This window comes from Netta rufina (genome assembly GCF_964035555.1).
Source record: "Netta rufina genome assembly, chromosome: 2".
NCBI lineage: Eukaryota > Metazoa > Chordata > Aves > Anseriformes > Anatidae > Netta > Netta rufina.
The window spans coordinates 136,650,723-136,668,220 of record NC_140124.1 but is presented as its reverse complement, the minus strand read 5'-3'; the positions used below and the strand labels follow the sequence as shown (position 1 = coordinate 136,668,220).

The following is a 17,498-nucleotide window of genomic DNA, read 5'->3' as shown; positions in this document are numbered from 1 at the left end:
ATTTTAAAAAAAAAGAAGTTAAACTTGAGGTTTCTAACTGAAGTTAATTTGTAGTCGCAGTAATCAAGCTGTGAGTCATGTGGCAGAGTGCAAAACCCCTGCTGGACAGAGGGTCCGACTTGGGAACTGCCTACAAGTCTTTCCAGAAGAGCACAGCTGAAAGCGCCACAAAATGTTCATGTTGAACCTTCATACATTGATATCAGTGAAGATTAAAAAAAGATTCCACAGCATTAGCAAAAATTCCTTCAGCATCTTCATCCTCATACACCAGCACAGCCTACTTATGATTTTATAATGAAAGAGATGTTATCAGTGAAAGATCATCCTCTTGTCAAAACTATTCACCACCCTAGAGTGCTGTTCACAATTAACTCTGATATATTCATAACCTACTCCTCCAACAAAGATGCAGAGCCACAGTGAAAACACCTACCAAAAAAAGAGTCTGATTTCCTATTATGGGTCTTTTATGCATTTTCTAGGTGATGGCATAGAAGTGCATAAAGCTGAAGTAACTCAGCGTACCGCCTAGGCTGATTGTTCACATCTGAGGCAATTTGACACAACCACCTCTTCAGAACCCAGGAGAATGCCTGTTTCTGTCAGTTCTTGCACAGCCCACATCACTGGCATATCTCAGCAGTTCAAGCAGGTTTTCACACGTGCTGACTGACTCACATGACTCCGTCTGCGCTGTCCCATACGCTGATGGCATCTGTTCAGGCATGCAATCTCAGAGATTTTCCGTTTTGAAGGATACCCTGAATTTTCATCTGGCAGTTAGATCCAATTACTGACATAACTAATAGTCACAACCGAATGCTACAAAATGAGTTTCATGTGTTTTCAACCTGTTTCTGCTTCTGACCCAGGAACTGAGCATGCCCCTCAACTGCCCATGTGAAACATAATCCACATTCAATCTAAATTGACATTGCTCTTGATTTACTGTGACTAGTCAATAAAGCAGGCTGCCAAATTCAAGACCCAAGTGTCAATTTATTGGAAAACTTCCTGGATTTATGATCTAATGTTCACAGTCTTTGGATATCTGCCTCTGTGTTTCTTGCCAGCAAGGTCCACTTGCCTCTTACTAGCACACAATTGCACTGAACTGCACGATGGCTGCATCTCACAACCCTCCAGCTCCCAAACCTACTGAAATTTCTAGTTCAAAGCAGCATTACTCCACTGGACTTGCCCTGCCAAAAGGTTTCAATTAGTTCTGTAACAATGAGAGTTCACCTGATCCCCCCTTACACACTTTTAATCCTCTCTTTAGCATGCCGTGAATCCTAAGAGGTGCCATCGTCATCACAGTAGTACCTTGCTGGTAAAGGCCACAACAGCAGGAGCTAATTTCATTGCTTAACAACCTCTTACCATTAAACAAGGCAGATCTTCATCCACCACATTACTGGTGGATCAACATGAATTGCTCTCACTCTGGTCAGTTCATTGCGATACCATTAAAAGTACACAGGTTTTTGAAGATGACCACGAAGGCACACGTGAGCAGATGCAAATTATTACTTACATTGAGGCTTGTAATGCCCTTACTGGATACTGTAAGGAGTATACCGATGATGAATTCTGCTAAAAACAGTTGTGTGGCACACCACTACATGGCTTTGATTAAACTAGGGATGTTTGCCTTGCTGGGAGGCAAACAGAAGTCGTATAAAGATTAAAATACTTTTGCACAGCAAAGGTTTGGCAGTACTCTAAGCAGCAGTAAAACAAGGTCTTCAGAATCTTCTCGTATTTTGTAATGTTAATATTAAAGTTATAAATTCAAAAAGATAAAACGTTGTGTACAAAACATCCATTTGACATCTATGTGGCAACAGAATCAAAACAAAAGCTAGAAATTAAGTAAAAAAAACTCAAAATGTAACAGGCTGCTGGCAAACCACGTTAATCAATGTCCTGGTATAATAGTTAGCCCAAAGGAGGTTATAACCTAGCATGCCAACCTAATGCAGATGTAAGAGAATCTGGAGACACAGTAAATATTTACCTTCACAGGTAAAGCTGTGTTGAAATATTAAGAGCAGCTACATTACCATAAATGTTCTTAAGGCTTCATAAAAACAAAGTGTGTACACACACACACACATATATATATATCGTGCATGAGGATAACTGTATCTAGATTTCTGCAATCTTTCAGTATTTTGAGGACACACATTAATAAAATAACACTCTCAACACTAATCCTTAGCTCTAACAAGTGAAACAAGTGACATTGTTATCACTGTCAGCTGAGATGGCCAGCATTCGATGCATGTAACTTTTAGCAAGAAAGCAAATCTTGCAGCTTTTGTCAGTAATGGACAGCTCTTCAATGAAAACATGGAAGGAAACAGAAGAAATACGAAGACAGTAAAATCTTCAAACCAGGTACAATGGGTCATATTTAGCTCTATCTCACTGCTAGCCTGGACAAATCTAAACTGGTATAATGTTCAAGAAAGCTCCTAAGTCCTAGATTCACGTAATGAGTTTGTTCAGGTGGCTCCCTGTTCAAGATGTAATTAACTCCTAACTTGAATACTTTATCCAGGGGTAATAGTGTTCACTGCATTCAAATATTTCAGCACTCCTAATATTAGTTTTTTTTTTTTTTAAAAAAACAAATTAAGCAAATCTCCAAAACCAATAGCTATTGCTCTGGTCTCAAAATAGGAAAGAAGAGACTCACTCTGAACCCTTCAAAATGAACTACTGGACTGAACTGAATGGAAAGGATGTTGAGAGAAATCACATCACCCCCATTTATATCCTTACTCCACCATGTTTCAGGATCTCAAAGGCTGTCACAGACGGAGACAGAGACAACCTCCCCAGAACTGATAAAGGATGATGAGAGTCTAGAATGCTTGTCACTGGAAGGGATTATAGAGAATACCAACCCAAAAAAAATCAATTTTATTTTTTTTTACACACACAACTGGACCAATTTCTAGCTCATAAAACATATGGATGACACAGTTCAGAATTTATCCAAATACCAGAGAAACAAAGGCTATTCAAAATCAACATCCTTTAATGTTGTTAAAATTCTTTAAATGCACAATAAAGTAGTATTTTATGAGTGACAGAGGGTTGTAACACTGAACTGTCCTACCCTGAGTTGTCTCATCTGTTACTACAGAAATTGTAGCCAAAAAGAAAGAAAGAAAAAAAAAAAACAACTAATTCCTCTCAAGATTTCTGTTTGGCCATAAACATTCTTGTCATTCATTCTGGGCTTTTAACCATATTCTGCTAATTCTCAGTTGTTTTTAGACATCCTCCTGAAAGCTTTGAAAGCTGCTTTACAATCTGGCATGCAACACTACATAAAGTAGTTGTAAAATATTGACATTAACATAGTATTTTGCATCTTGTTATGCTTGACAAAAGCAAAAGACCAGATGTTTTTACTTAAATATAAAAATAGATTAGGTATACAACAATTTAAAAGATGTCAAAGACCTAGTTAACTAGTGAGCTTGAGCAAATTTCTTTTACAAGAAGAAAGTGTATTAACTGAAATTAAAACAGACATCAATCTAGCAAATAAAATGAAACAGCACTTTTCTTACACTAATGGTTGTTTAATGAAATTTACTGGGTTGATGTTGCTCAAATTTTATCTGTTAGAAAGTTAGCAATGTTTATCAGCTAAAGTTTTTAAAAATAAATACTACTGCAATATTTAATATACAATATGCATTTTGAGATTATTATATTGAAACTAGAAAAGAAAGCTATTCTACTGATTTATGTCAGAAATAAAGTTGAGATTTTCACTGCTAACTCAAAACATACTACCTGAGGGATTCCATAACAGTTCATAAAATGTCTTTGTTTTTAAAAGGTATGGTCTGTGGTATATATTTTCTAGCAAGAAATAGAAGAACACATGTAGCATCAGATGTGTGTGCTTTAAGAAACTCTGGAATGTGAAATCTAAAAATCCAAATAAAGCAGGTGGTATAATTTGGGGAGGGGGGGAATGAATTTAAGTTTAATGACATTACCAGGTTATCCTACCAGACTAATTCTCACTCACTGCATGACTTCAATGAAGCTCTCAGTCTTCATGCTGATTTCGATTTAGTTCAAGTGCTATTTGATGTATTTCATCTGGAGTTTTATTCACTTCAAACTACACTTCATTTAACCTGGCTGCTGCTGTACTCATTTGTTTTTCTACTTTATTACCCGCAAATTGGTGTTGCTTAGTTTAGATAAATTGTTCGAATGAATTAACTTTATATAATTATTTCACACTGTTAATAAACAAACAACCTTTAGAAAGATCTCATGTCACAGAAGAAAAATGAGAAAGCTGCTATGAATTTTATCTTTTTTTTTTTTTTTTTTTTTTTAAGAAAATACTCTAGCAGTGGTCTCACAAGATCTTCTAATAAATGCTGATAGATTATTTGCTATTTTAAGGCAGTGGCATTGCCCCCACTCCTTCAACTACTGCCTGTTTTTATTTTTCCATGTTATGAGTCTACCTGTTTTTAGTCTACCATACTCCATTTTCCAGCTGGGCACACATCATAATGTGATGGGGGGAGTGGGGAGGGAGAGACCATGAGACAAAAAGTGATGGCAAGCATACAACAGCGCGTGTGTGACAGAGCACAGGAAACCAAGCATGAGCAAGACATTGAATGCAGTAAGTGCAAGCACATGCAAAAGACAGCACACGTGCACTCACAAGAAAGCACCAGGACTTCAATACCATGAACTTGTCAGACAAAGTATTTTTCACCCATTTTTCATCTCTAAAATAATAATTTTCCACAACTACCCACAGGTCTCACAGCATACTACATCAACCTAAGTTTGCGTAACACAAATTTATTTCAATGGTATACTAATAAGAATCACAAACCAGAATTAAATGTTAAATGTCAGTTAGTTGTCAGCTGTCAATCCTACCAGAGTCCTAAGGTGCTCTGATTACTAAGTGCTGATTATTGGTTATCCTGATTTATTTATTTATTTACTTTAGCAAAACACCACAACAACACAGCAATTCATTTGAAGTGGTTAGTACTCTTACAATTTATTGATGGAAAATATGAGAAAGTCAATTAGGCTGCTACCACCTGGTGGTGTTCTGATTATGCTAAAAACCTCTTATATTTAAGCATGTTATCAAGGCTTGTAACAGAAAACCTAATATATTCTTAATATAGAACTAAGGACAAACTCACTAGTAGTCCTTTTTTTTTTTTTCTTCTTTTAAATAATCCAGTAAGCTTTCACAAACAAATCACCATGACAAATCAGCAACACAATGCAGAATGTTTGAAGCCAAAATATTTAACAGATTACCCTGCTTGCCTGTTATCTTATGTAAGATTCCTCATAAGGATTTAGTCATAAAGAAGTATTAGAGGCAGCTACTGCTCAAAATGAGGGATAAAAAACAGTAATGACTTGTCCAACACACTGGCAAAATGCATTTTCTTGAAAATATTTTTAATAAACACAATTCATAAATGATAATAGAACAAAAAGAACTATTATACACTGACATGTATGATCACAATATTTAATTTGTAGAGATAAATTTAAATACTGAATTTCCATGTCATTACAGTACAAAATAATATATTTTATATAGGTGATTTCATAATAAAGCAAAATTGTTTTCAGAATGAAAATATTTGCTTTTAAAATCTGAACTAGTACTAGGAACTTAATAAATGATCACAATGCTTAAAATACTTTAAACCATAACAAAAATCATAAATAACTGTCTAGTAGAGACGGTTCTTGGGGAGGGGATTTTTTTTTACTTTATTTTTTAGCTTTGTTGAGTTTAAAACAGACCTGACAGTTAAACCTATGAAACTTTCCATCATTATGTAACTTTAGCTTTTGTATCCACCCAATGAAAAATGGAAATTGGTTCACAGGATTCCTACAAGGTCTAAAAGAAATCCATTTACTACAGAGTTTTCATAGACTCTTCTCTCAACGGTCTGAAATTCTGATTAACAGGCATCCTTACAGAAGAAAGTATTAATGGCAACAGACTTAATAGTAGAATGTGATAGAAAAGACAAAGAGAAGTTTAGGGAACTATATATACATGTATATACAGAGCTTGAAATTTTTAAACCATTCATTATAAACTCAGAAGTAGTTGAGTACATTACTTAAATACACCATACATCGTTCATACTCACCAATATTTTGGAAACTTGATCAGCTTGCCATAAAGAGCAGTACTGAAAGAGGGAATAACTGGAACAGGGAAGCAGTACAAGCCTTTACTGTCCAAAGAGGTCAGTGCTGCCTGAAAACCAAATACCTGAAAAAAAAATCAGCTGGTCAGCATATACTATCACAATTAGAACATTTCAAATTATTTTTATAACATAATATATAAATCAATCTTTTGAAAATGTAAGCAATAAATGATTTTTTTTTTTTTAGATTATTCCTTTTTGCCCAAATAACCAAGAAGTTCTGACTAACTTGTCTCCAGTAATAAAATAATATCCCAATAGGAATAAGTAACAAATATTTTCTTTGATCAAAAAATCTCATTAAGTATGGTCTGCTGAATTGTTTAAAAACTATCAGTTAAAATACATGATACTGAATAATGCAAATCTATAAACTGCACATAGTCTTTCATTTAAAGAACATTTTTTGTCATTACAACAACAATGGCCTAAAGAAGTGATATTTAAGGAAATAAGAAAAAAGCTTTGCAATTTATCTTCTCAATAAGAGAATCTAGAGAAAGGTTCATTACAATTGTACTCTATGAATTTTCCCTGTTCAGTATGGAAAATGGACAGTTGTAACTCTTAAAATTGTACTCAACATTTTGCAAATGCTGATCAAACAGCTGCTAAAAACTTCTTGAACAAGAAGTCCCAAAAAACTGAAAAAACAAATAGATGAATTGCGATATAGTTATCCCAATCACTTTCAATGTGATGGGAGTAAACATGTCACCCAGAGAACTGAAAGCTTGCCACATAATTTTGGGATCGTGTTTGTGATTTATATACACTATAAGATTTCATTATTAAGGTTTTTATTAAGATATCAGCACACAAGTGAAGAGCTAACTGAAAATTTTAGCAAAATTAACAGTAGTACATATTTACATTTAAGTAGCACTCAAAAGCCTTTCAAACTGCCAGAGCACAAAGCTCATCCTAAAAGCCTTGGAGGCCAATTTTAAAACTCCTCTTTATTTTTCATTTTCTCATTCTACTATAACCTCAGCAGATGACAACTTAATTTCAAAGCTTCTTAAAATTCATTCAGCCTAGCAGTAAGAACTGTTCTCATAAAGGATCTTTAACTGAGAACATTTTGGCAATAGTCTGCATACTCCATTATGATGGTTTTGCTCTATCAGTACAACTAAAAAACTATGATTTTTCCTTATAACCTATCAAATTGCTAAGTGTAAATCACTGTAATCTACATATTCTATGACCATTATCCTAAAATAACAAAGGTTTCCTTCCAAATTATTTTAACTCGATCTTGCCACAAAGACCTTGGGGTTTCCATCTGTATTGTTGCCTTGCGAAGTTCTCTGTTCATGTTACTGAACATTTAGCTCAGCTCTGAAGTAGCAGTCCCAAATGACAATATTCTGCAAGATATATTTACTTTGCATGTCCTTTTAGATAGGTTGAAAACATTCTTCCAAGAAACTTAACTGTTAACATTTAGGATTATCCACACTTGCTTTAACATTTTCTCAGCATACTGAAGTAAGAAATAGATCTCGAGATTCCTTTTACCTTCAGATAGCAGTGTGAGTAACAGTAATGAAGAAGGTTATCGGACAGCTGGCTGAGGCTGCTGACCATGTGCACCAGTTGCTCAGCATACATTGGTACGGAGTGCTCCAGGTTAATTTTATCCACCAGTATTCTCACAGAAGGTAAAGGCCGCAGGGGCTGGAAGCTTGTAGTATTTAGCAATCCGCTTAAGTTCTACAGAAGAGGGAAAAGCATGTAACTATTACGTTTATATTCTATTATTTATACATTTTTACATTTCTTACATCTTTTTCTCTCAAAATACACACACACAAACGAATCTACATGTAATAAATTCTTTACTGCTTACTACAGCATTATGATAAAAATAACAGGAAACCTTAAATATTTTCAAAATAACTTCTTCCTCTGTGTTAAAAACTTAGCATTTACGTCTAAAATTTTCATCTGTAATTCTATTAAGCATCAGTGCGCAGGTGTTGGCAGCAGAGCAGCTGCAGGGGTGGCCTCTGTGAGGAGAGGCCAGGGCCACCCCATGCCGGACACAGGCGGTTCCAGCCAGCACCACCACAGAGCACAGCTGAGGCCAGCAGCCAAGCTGGTGGTGTCTCTGTGTAAAAGTATTTCAGAAAAGGCAAAAAACACCACACAAGCTGAGAAGAGTGAGGAGAAAAAGAGTTAGAAGCAGCAGCAAAAACAGCAACATTAGAGAAGAAGGATATGGAGGGGGTGCTGCAGGCACCAGAGCAATCATAGAATCACAAAATGGTTTGTATTGGAAGGGACCTTAAAGATTATCTAATTCCAACTCCCTGCCATGGGCAGGGACACCTCCCACCAGCCCAGGCTGCCCAAAGCCCCATCCAGCCTGGCCTTGAGCACCTCCAGGGATGGGGCATCCACAGCTTCTCTGGGCCACCTGGTCCAGTGCCTCACCACCCTCACAGTGAAGAATTTTTTCCTTATATCTAATACAAATCCACCCTCTTTCAGTCTCAAGCCATTACTCCTTGTCCTGTCACTCCACTCCCTGACAAAGAGTCCCTCCCCAGCTTTCCTGCAGGCCCCCTTTAGGCACTGGAAGGTTGCAATAAGGTCTCCCCAGAGCTTTCTTCTCCACCCTGCAGTAAGCGTCCCTGCTGCAGCCCACCAAGGACCCTATGCCAGAGCAGATGTTTTCTGAAGAACTGCAGCCCATGGGATGGACCTACAATGGAGCTGGGGAAAAGCGTGAGGAAGCAGGAGTGGCAGAAAACTGTTATGGACTGAGCAAAACCCCCCTTTCCCCATAGGTGAGGGAAAAGAGGCAGAAGTATCAGGAATGAAGGAGTGAAGGTAAGACAGGGAGAAAAAGGGGTGGGCACTGGGGGGTGTGTTATTTCGATTTTTGTCTTTCTCACCACCCAGATCTATTTTAATTGGCAATAAATTAACTTAATTTTCCCCAAGTCAAGCCTCGTTTTGCTCATAATGGCACTTGGTAAAGTGATCTTCCCCCTCTTTATCTCGATCTGCCTTCCCTGCCCTGTTGAGGAGGGAAAGTGAGAGAGCAGCTGGGTGGACAGCTGGCAGCTGGCCAAGGTCAACCCAAGAATATGCTAAGTCAAAATATTTTATTCTATAAAATGTTTACTTTTTGTCACTCCAAAGAGAACTGAACGGTTCACCGTACTGAAGAGTTCACCGTACTGAACTCATGCTGATCTAACCTTTTACGTGGTCATATACTACACGTTCAAAATCATGCCAGCTGTCTCAGGAAAAAAAAACGCAGCTCCAAAATATAAATATTGCAATTTTACACATCCAACTCTATTTTTCATAGTATCCATTGAAATGGAGTACTGCGTCTAGTACAAGGAAGACGTGCATGGAACAAAAACTCACTGGAAGGCTACCAGGGGCCCTGGAGCACATGAGCTCTGTCTCGGGAGAGACTGAAATAACTGGGGTTGTTTGGCCTGGAGATGAAGAAAGGGAGATCCCACTGCTTTATACAGCTGCCTACTGGGAGGGTACAGAGAAGACAGAGCCAGATTCTTGTCAAAGGTGTAATGTGAGAGAAATTACAACAGACAGAAGAAACACAAGCAGCTCCCATCCAAGCAGGTACACAGGAAAGCTTGTTGTGGAATCTTCATCCTTGAAGCTATCTGGCACTTGGCTGGACAAGCCCTGGAACATCCTGCTCTAACAGGACTTGCTTTAAGCAATTGGTCTCCTAGAGATACTTTCCAGACAGCTCTTCCAATTCAAATTACCCTGGATTCATTTCTTTAAACTTCAAAATAGGACATTAGGTCAATACATGTATCAGTTTCAATCTAGAAGGTGAAATTATTATTTTCAACAGGCTTGCCTTCACACAGGAAATATAAATTGAAACTTCAAATAAAAAAAATAGTAACCAAAAAAATCACTTGAGTTGAACTTGTTTTCCTCAAACCTACAACAGAAATGGGGCTATTTTCCCATTGTTAGAAGGCCACCTTTCTATGTACGCTAGACTAGAAGCAGCACAATCCCAAGCTGAAAGGAAACAATGCTTTCAATTAGAGATCTGGTAAGGTCCCATTTTCTAAAATTAGCTTATGTATGTATCCTAATGCGTAAAGAGGTAACGGTTTTGTCACCTGTTCACTCATTGCAGCCAGAACAGATAAGCATGTCTAAATTGAAGAAAAATACACACATGCCTTAAGTATACTCAGTGAAGAAATGAGAACACTTGTAAAACACAAATGTTATCTCAATTTCAGACAAGAAATTGCCAGTTAAAGAAAGGCTGATACAAAAATTATTCACTAATTCTGGAACACAATTTGAATGCCAATTGTTGAATATTTAGCATAGAAAAGGACTTCATAAATAAATGCCTAACTCTCACTGCTTTAGTTGTAACAACAACTTCTGAGAACTTCTACAAGATACATCCCACTAAAATAAACAGAACACCTCATCTGCAAGACAGACAACATGCAGTTAGTAGCCCCTTGTAAAAAATGCATTGGAAGTGTTTAATATCAGACGAAAATTCATGGAAATTTAACTCAATCGATTCATTTTTAAATTCCAGCCTCTTCTTATCCTTTCTGCTTCTGCAGCCAGATGTAAAGCTAACAGTAAGTATTGATTAAAAAAACACTGATTCATCCCTATAGTATGCTGATTTCATGCACAGAGGAAGAAGGAGTCCTGTAGGAATAAAAAACATACAGGATTCTTTGGCTGAAATTACACTGTGTATATAAAAAAGATGAAACAAATTTGGGCTGTTAGGAAATTTAATTTCTGGCTCTCTTTCCAAGACAGTCACTTTACAAAAATCTTAATTGCGGGCTTTTTGTTTTTTGCAAGTGGGCTTTTAACAGTTTAGTTAGAATAGACGCTTAAAGATCATCTTGTCCAACTGCCTGACCACTTCAGGGTCATTTTCTATATTTTATAAGCATGCTTTTCCTGTACCTTGTTCATTCCCAGCATTTTCTATCCCCAAAGACCCCTCTGATCAACTCTGCATCCAGATCAGAAGTTCTCCTCATATTCATGCTGTCTTGAACATTCAGAGGAATCATTAACAATCACAACAAAAACTGATTCCCCACACAGTTTAAGTGACTAGATCAAACATTAGCTATTAATGGTAAATTGTGTAAAGTCTTGAAGGTATCCCAGCTAGGACTTGAACACACAGAGCTACACGTTATGCTGTGAAGTCTTTATAAAGACCATGTAATCAAAGATTTCTGATTTGACCAAGTATGGGAAGACATGAATGGCAGAATCACAACAGGCACCCTTCTGATGCAAAAGCTTTCTAAAAAAAAAAAAAAAAAAAAACAAACCTTTGAAGTCATAGCTACTTCTTTTTAAGTCTGATGACCAAAAGCAACACAAAACTATTCTATGACTTTTTTTTTTTTCCTCCAAATGTTATTTTCCTACTACATGCCTTCAGTTTTAACAAGTCTATCTATGTACCACACACACCATTCATCTTACATATCTGTAGAGAAGGCTGACAGGCAGCAAACTAATTGGAAACTCAGTAATACATCTAGCACATAGAATAACAGTTCAGTGAGAAAATTATACAGTTCCACCCCAGGATAGGCAGAGTTTCAATTTTCAGTATTTCTCATGAAGACAACAGTCAGAGATGAAAAAAAGCAGAGATGAACCTAGGCCTATTATTAAGGCAATGTGTTTGATGCTACAACTTCACATATTTTAGCCTTAAAAGTTCTATGAAATAGCACATGCTGATATAAAGAACTGAGTAAGCATTGGCGAGTACATACCTTCTCACCCATTATTACAGGCATCAAGTGGTCTAGTAAATTGAATTCTGCCACAGGGATTATAATTGTACACTTAAGAATGGTGAATGTTGTGAGTCGAGTGGGAATGTATTCCTCCAATGATGCCACTTCTTCTGAGCTTGGCACAGTTCTATTTCCATCCATAAGATCTAAAATAAACCAAGATTACGTAAGTCTGACTAAAATACCTACCTCCCAGTGGCTTTTTCAGAAAGTTAGGAACTAACAAAAAAGTAGAAAGCAATTTTTTTTTGCCCCTTCATATTTAATACATATAATAACCAATGTTTTACTATAAACTGGTTCTACATAAGGCTAAATGTAACAGTAACTGCACCGTCCTTACTTTGAAATCCAAGTTTTGAGTGTGAGAAGACTGTACAGCTCTTTCTCAGTTTCATACAAGAAACTCATCCTAACAGTTTCAGCATAGCTTGTTTCTATTCATTTTCTTCCCTGTATAAGTATTATTTCAAACACATAAATGCATTCTTTCTTCTCTTAGACTCCAAAAATAAGCTAAAGTTGTCAATGAAATAAGCCCTCCCACATAAGAGACTTGAATCAAGTGGCTTCAGATTGTCTGAAATTGCGTTAGAAGTATAGCCAGCATTGATGGGGATAACACAATGTTTCATTTTTTTTTTTTTAATTTTTGCTCTTTGGACTGGCAAATTTAAAGATTAACTACTTGGAATTTGCAATTTCAAAAGCACTGAAGTTAGTCTGCTTTAATTCTGTGTATTTGTGTACATGTAACATGCATATAGGCAGGCAACGTGCAAACCTGGCTTGGTTCTGCTATATGGCTCATATTCGTGTTCCAGAGCACACACTATCATTTTCATTATCCGGTGTACAGCACTGCTATCCAATCGGAGATTGAGTGGACCCACGATGAGGCTTTTCGTAGACATCTCCTGAACATTTCCAAAATCTTCACTCTTTACTGATGAAAGGTCTTGTTGATTCCCAGAAACTACAAGAAGTTATATAAACAATAACAAATTACACCAAATAACCAGACATAACAAAATTATAACTGTCATCTACTTTTGTTTCAGATCCTGTGATCACAGACTTACACAGAAAATACAACAATGCAAACTGAACACATTAATACACTATGACTGTCTTAACATATTTTTTAAACAAAGACTATTCCTTTCTGATGCTGAACAAACAGGACAAGTTTTTGCCTCAACAGCACACACAGTATAACCTAGTCAATGAGGGACCTTTTTATTGTGTCTGTATCTTTCAAGCCTGGGATTCTTTAACAATATCCAAACTTTTTGTGGAAACTTCACCCCAGGTGCCAGTGGCAGCTGTGCTGTTCAACACTTTTTAAACCAGACTGACAATTGAAGATAAACCCTTCCTTCCATTCAGTGACGAGGTAAAGCATGGGCAGGGAGAATGAAAACTTCTTTAATCATCGTGTCTCAGACAATTTTTTATAAGGACCACCACAGGGATAAAAGGATTGTTAAGTCTCTGCATCAAAAGATCTATAACCTTGGTGTTCAAAATAGCTACTAGTGCACCAATTGAAGTAAAACTATCATTTTTCTGATATAAATGTAGGATAATGAAGTAGACCAAAATCACACATTCAGTGTATATAGGCAATCTGTCAGCTATAAAACAGTACGTTTACATTTCTCTTAACATGTTTTATTTTAAATTCTTCAGTTAAATTATGCAAATTTCAGACACTTAAGTTTTCCTGTTGCATATGGCTTGTAAAAAAAAAAAAAAAATACCTTCACCCCTCAAACACTTAGTTTGCAAAATTTCACTTTTTTTCTCTTATAACTCTTATAATTTTGGAAGTGTCTTCATTGTTTTGGTAAAAGCACTAAATATTTAATGTCTTGCAAACCATGACAAATCAACAGTGACAAAATAAGCATCAAGATTAAATGGATTTTCAAACCATTTAATAAGAAAAAAATCTAGGATTTTTTTATCAGCATTTCTTCTGATTCTATCTTGTATCCAGTTCAGATGAACACTATCAGTAAACATAACACAAAAAAACAAAGCCAAAAGGCTTGAAAAGTAATAATAGCCTAGTTTTTCAATTAAAAAAAAACTCATTTGCACAGTAACTGCTTGTATATGGATAATATACTGAAGTGACAGACAAACCAATTTATGGAAAAGCTATATTTATTTATAAATGAGTGCAAAAGAACGAGAGTAGAAATTCCATCAGTTCTAGCGAAGTCAGTGCTTACAGGCAGGTTGCTTTTTAAACTTCACAGATGCATACAGGAAAATCAGGTTACCAACCACTGGGTATTCAGCCCCTCCATAAACCTTTTGTCTAATTCTAGTTGACAAAAAGCTTAAAATCAGAGTGCTGCAAAATAAACACGCCACCAAAATGGATAGATACGCATTATAAACAAAGTAACTTCAAAATTACACTCCGTTAGGTCTGTAGGTCATGCAAACCAGTAATCAATGAAACTGATATACTACACAACATTTCAGCGAAATATTGAAATGCAAAGCAAAAAATAGAAAAATAAAGTTAGAGGGGAAAGACAGGAAGAATTTAAAAATAAAACTACTGTACATGACTCACTATCTTGTTTTTATTCAAAATACTAAAAGTCATTTATACATTTCTATAAGTGACAGATGAAACTCCTGAGGTTAATGTTATCCAGGAGGTACTTGTGGTTTAATCAGTAATTGTATGCTTCAGAAAAGGTTAAAGGGGCAAAGGAGGTGTCAAACCAAAATTGCCTCGATAGATAAAAATCTTACAATCACAGTAACTGCCTCCCTATAATGTAAGCTGTGTTGTTTTTTTAGGGGAAAAATGGCATGCACTGATTGTAACTAAAAACATACTTAATGTCAAATAGAAATACTTAAATGTATAAAAAAGTATTTGTTTAGAAGCCTAAACCATATATTGAAATGTAGTAAGATTTATATTGTTATCAGAATTCTGAAGAATCTGTATATTCATTTTAAATGAGATAATTTACATTTGTTATTTGTTAATGATTTGTTCATGTTCTATTTATTAATTACCTACTTGGTGTTCGATGTGGAAAATCATTTAGAATACAACTAACACAAAATATCATCTGCTTTTCTGAGAAACAAGTGTATTTGACAACTTACGGTTTAAAGTTCTTAATTCTATAGAGACAGCCAATATTTAAACTATTAATATAAAATTAACTACCCTTTTCCTTTATGTGGTCAAACAGCTGAAATTATAGGAATAACACTGAAATAAAAGCACCCAGGAAGGCTTGATAGGAAGCCAAGCTACATTTTCTGAGGTGTTTTCCTAGTGACTGATGCAGAAAATACATGTCATGCCCCTGAGAAAGGAAACTGGAAGAAACAAAAGAGAAACTAAGGAGAAGAAAGCAGTCTGGTCTTGAACTAAAATTAAGAGCTTTTAAGTTGAGCAATTTCTGTAAAGAGTTAGTTACAGTCAGGAATAGTTATGTTTTAAGATTCCTTGTGTGTTCAAAAAAAACACGGCAAAATACTACATATAATCAAATTTTCCTCATAATCAAATATCTATGCATATACAAATTTCAATACCAAAAGTCAAAAAAGATATGATGTTTATCCTGGTCTTCAACTTCTCTACATAAAAGTACTGTGTGCATGTACGTGGTTATTTCTTTATTAAAAACAGAAATACACTGCAGTAGAAGCTTGACTTCACGTATATTTTCTCAGCTTTAAATCACACGCATGGTAAGCAGACAGGAAAGCCTCAGGGCTGGGAAAGAACTGTTAAATTACCTAGTCTATCCCTCAACTACCGAAAGCAATGGCATCACTTATTTCTGTTTGCAAGCTTCAAATGATCCATCTTCTAGCCAAATTGGAAATTTCTTTCCTACTCCTTTTATATTAAACATGTAATTAATCCCAAAATCAAAACCATTAAGACCTCAGACTTCTCTTAAAAGATAAGTACAGACATAAAAACGAACAAAAAAAAGCTTCTGATGAATTGGGTTAGGTAGCAAGAACAAATAAAAGTTCAGTCAAGAAACAGCCAGAAGTTCCCAGACATCCATAGAGATGGTATTTGTGGTAATAAGTACATAGGTGGAGAAGAAATCATTACTTAGCCAGGAGGACTGCACAACAGCAGCTGTAGATGACAATGTGGGAGGATCACACCGCAATTCATTTTAAGAACACAGATATATGTATGTATATATACACATATATATATAACTTATTGACATATTAACTTCTCTTTTTTTTCGTGACACAAAAGTAGACACACTTACTGCATCGAACCCACTGTATTGCCTCAGATTTAGAAGGTAATTGATAGAAATCTCAAAAATGACTTCAAATTAGCAAATACGTGGCTTTGTATGGTTTAGACTAGTATTTGCTTACAAAAGTATTTGGGATATTTATATTCAAAGATTATTTCTCCCCGATGTCATCTCTGCAACCATAAATGCCACCTTCACCTATACTTTCAGATGAGTAATTCTAAAAAGGTATAATTCTCTCTTCCTTGCATTTTCTTCACAGGAGAAAATGAGAGTACTCAATCTTCTGTATCATGTGGATGATCAACATAATTCCAGGGTTTCTCAAAACATTTATTTTCCGAAGTCAGTAATAACAGTAACTTATTTAAAAGACATCATACTTCATGAACTTTACCACTGCTACATGAAAATTATTTTCAGTTTAGCCACTGACTGTAAAAGATCTCAATTACTTAAGCAGAAAAGAAAGAATATCAATAAATCATCAATAAACAAAACAGCTAAACACACTGATGCGGATGAAACCATTTTAACTGTGAACCTGATGGCAAATCTAAGGTAAGTTAGAGGACAGCTGGTCAAGGACCAGCTCTGTCTGAAGAGTCTTTGTTTCTATTATTTAACAGGGTAAACAAAGAAAAAAGGTACCTTTGCCACCAGTGCTTTCCATTGTGTACAAGTAATCCATGTAGAAAGCCCCAAACCTTTGCATTCCAGCTATCTCTGTGTACGTCTCCTACCAACAAAGCAAAGCAAACAAAGAAAACGTTGTATAAGGAAAGAATCTTGAGATTACCAACTGATAGGCTGGTATGAGAGAGATATATTCGTGTTTGGATTTGTGCATCAACACACGGAAAGGCTTATCAAAACAAAGGACAGAGGTTATCCCAAAGAATTCACCTTTCCGATAGGTAATGTAACTTCTATTTGAGGCCACACAAAGGCACATCCATAATTCCAGCAGACACACTGACCAATTCATCAATAACATCTAGTTAATTAGTACCTTTAATGGAGTAAATATTCTTCACTTGACCTCTTGCATCCAACATATCTGCCTAATTAACTACATTCAAAACTGAAGCTCATTTATTCTCATTTTTTACGGA

At 35.9% G+C, this 17,498-nt stretch overlaps 1 protein-coding gene across 2 annotated transcripts in view; it reads right to left on the bottom strand.

Moving 5' to 3' along the window:
* The window catches only part of VPS13B (vacuolar protein sorting 13 homolog B), a 459,183-nt gene that overhangs the window by 373,172 nt on the left and 68,513 nt on the right, over window positions 1-17,498 (bottom strand). For both annotated transcript variants that reach the window (XM_084281966.1, XM_084281967.1), the window contains exons 12-16: window positions 17,035-17,122; window positions 12,885-13,076; window positions 12,077-12,246; window positions 7,794-7,988; window positions 6,207-6,331 (exon numbers count right to left, since the gene is read on the bottom strand). In XM_084281966.1, the coding sequence (XP_084138092.1) occupies window positions 6,207-6,331; window positions 7,794-7,988; window positions 12,077-12,246; window positions 12,885-13,076; window positions 17,035-17,122 (770 nt within the window). The remainder of the gene's footprint in view (window positions 1-6,206; window positions 6,332-7,793; window positions 7,989-12,076; window positions 12,247-12,884; window positions 13,077-17,034; window positions 17,123-17,498) is intronic.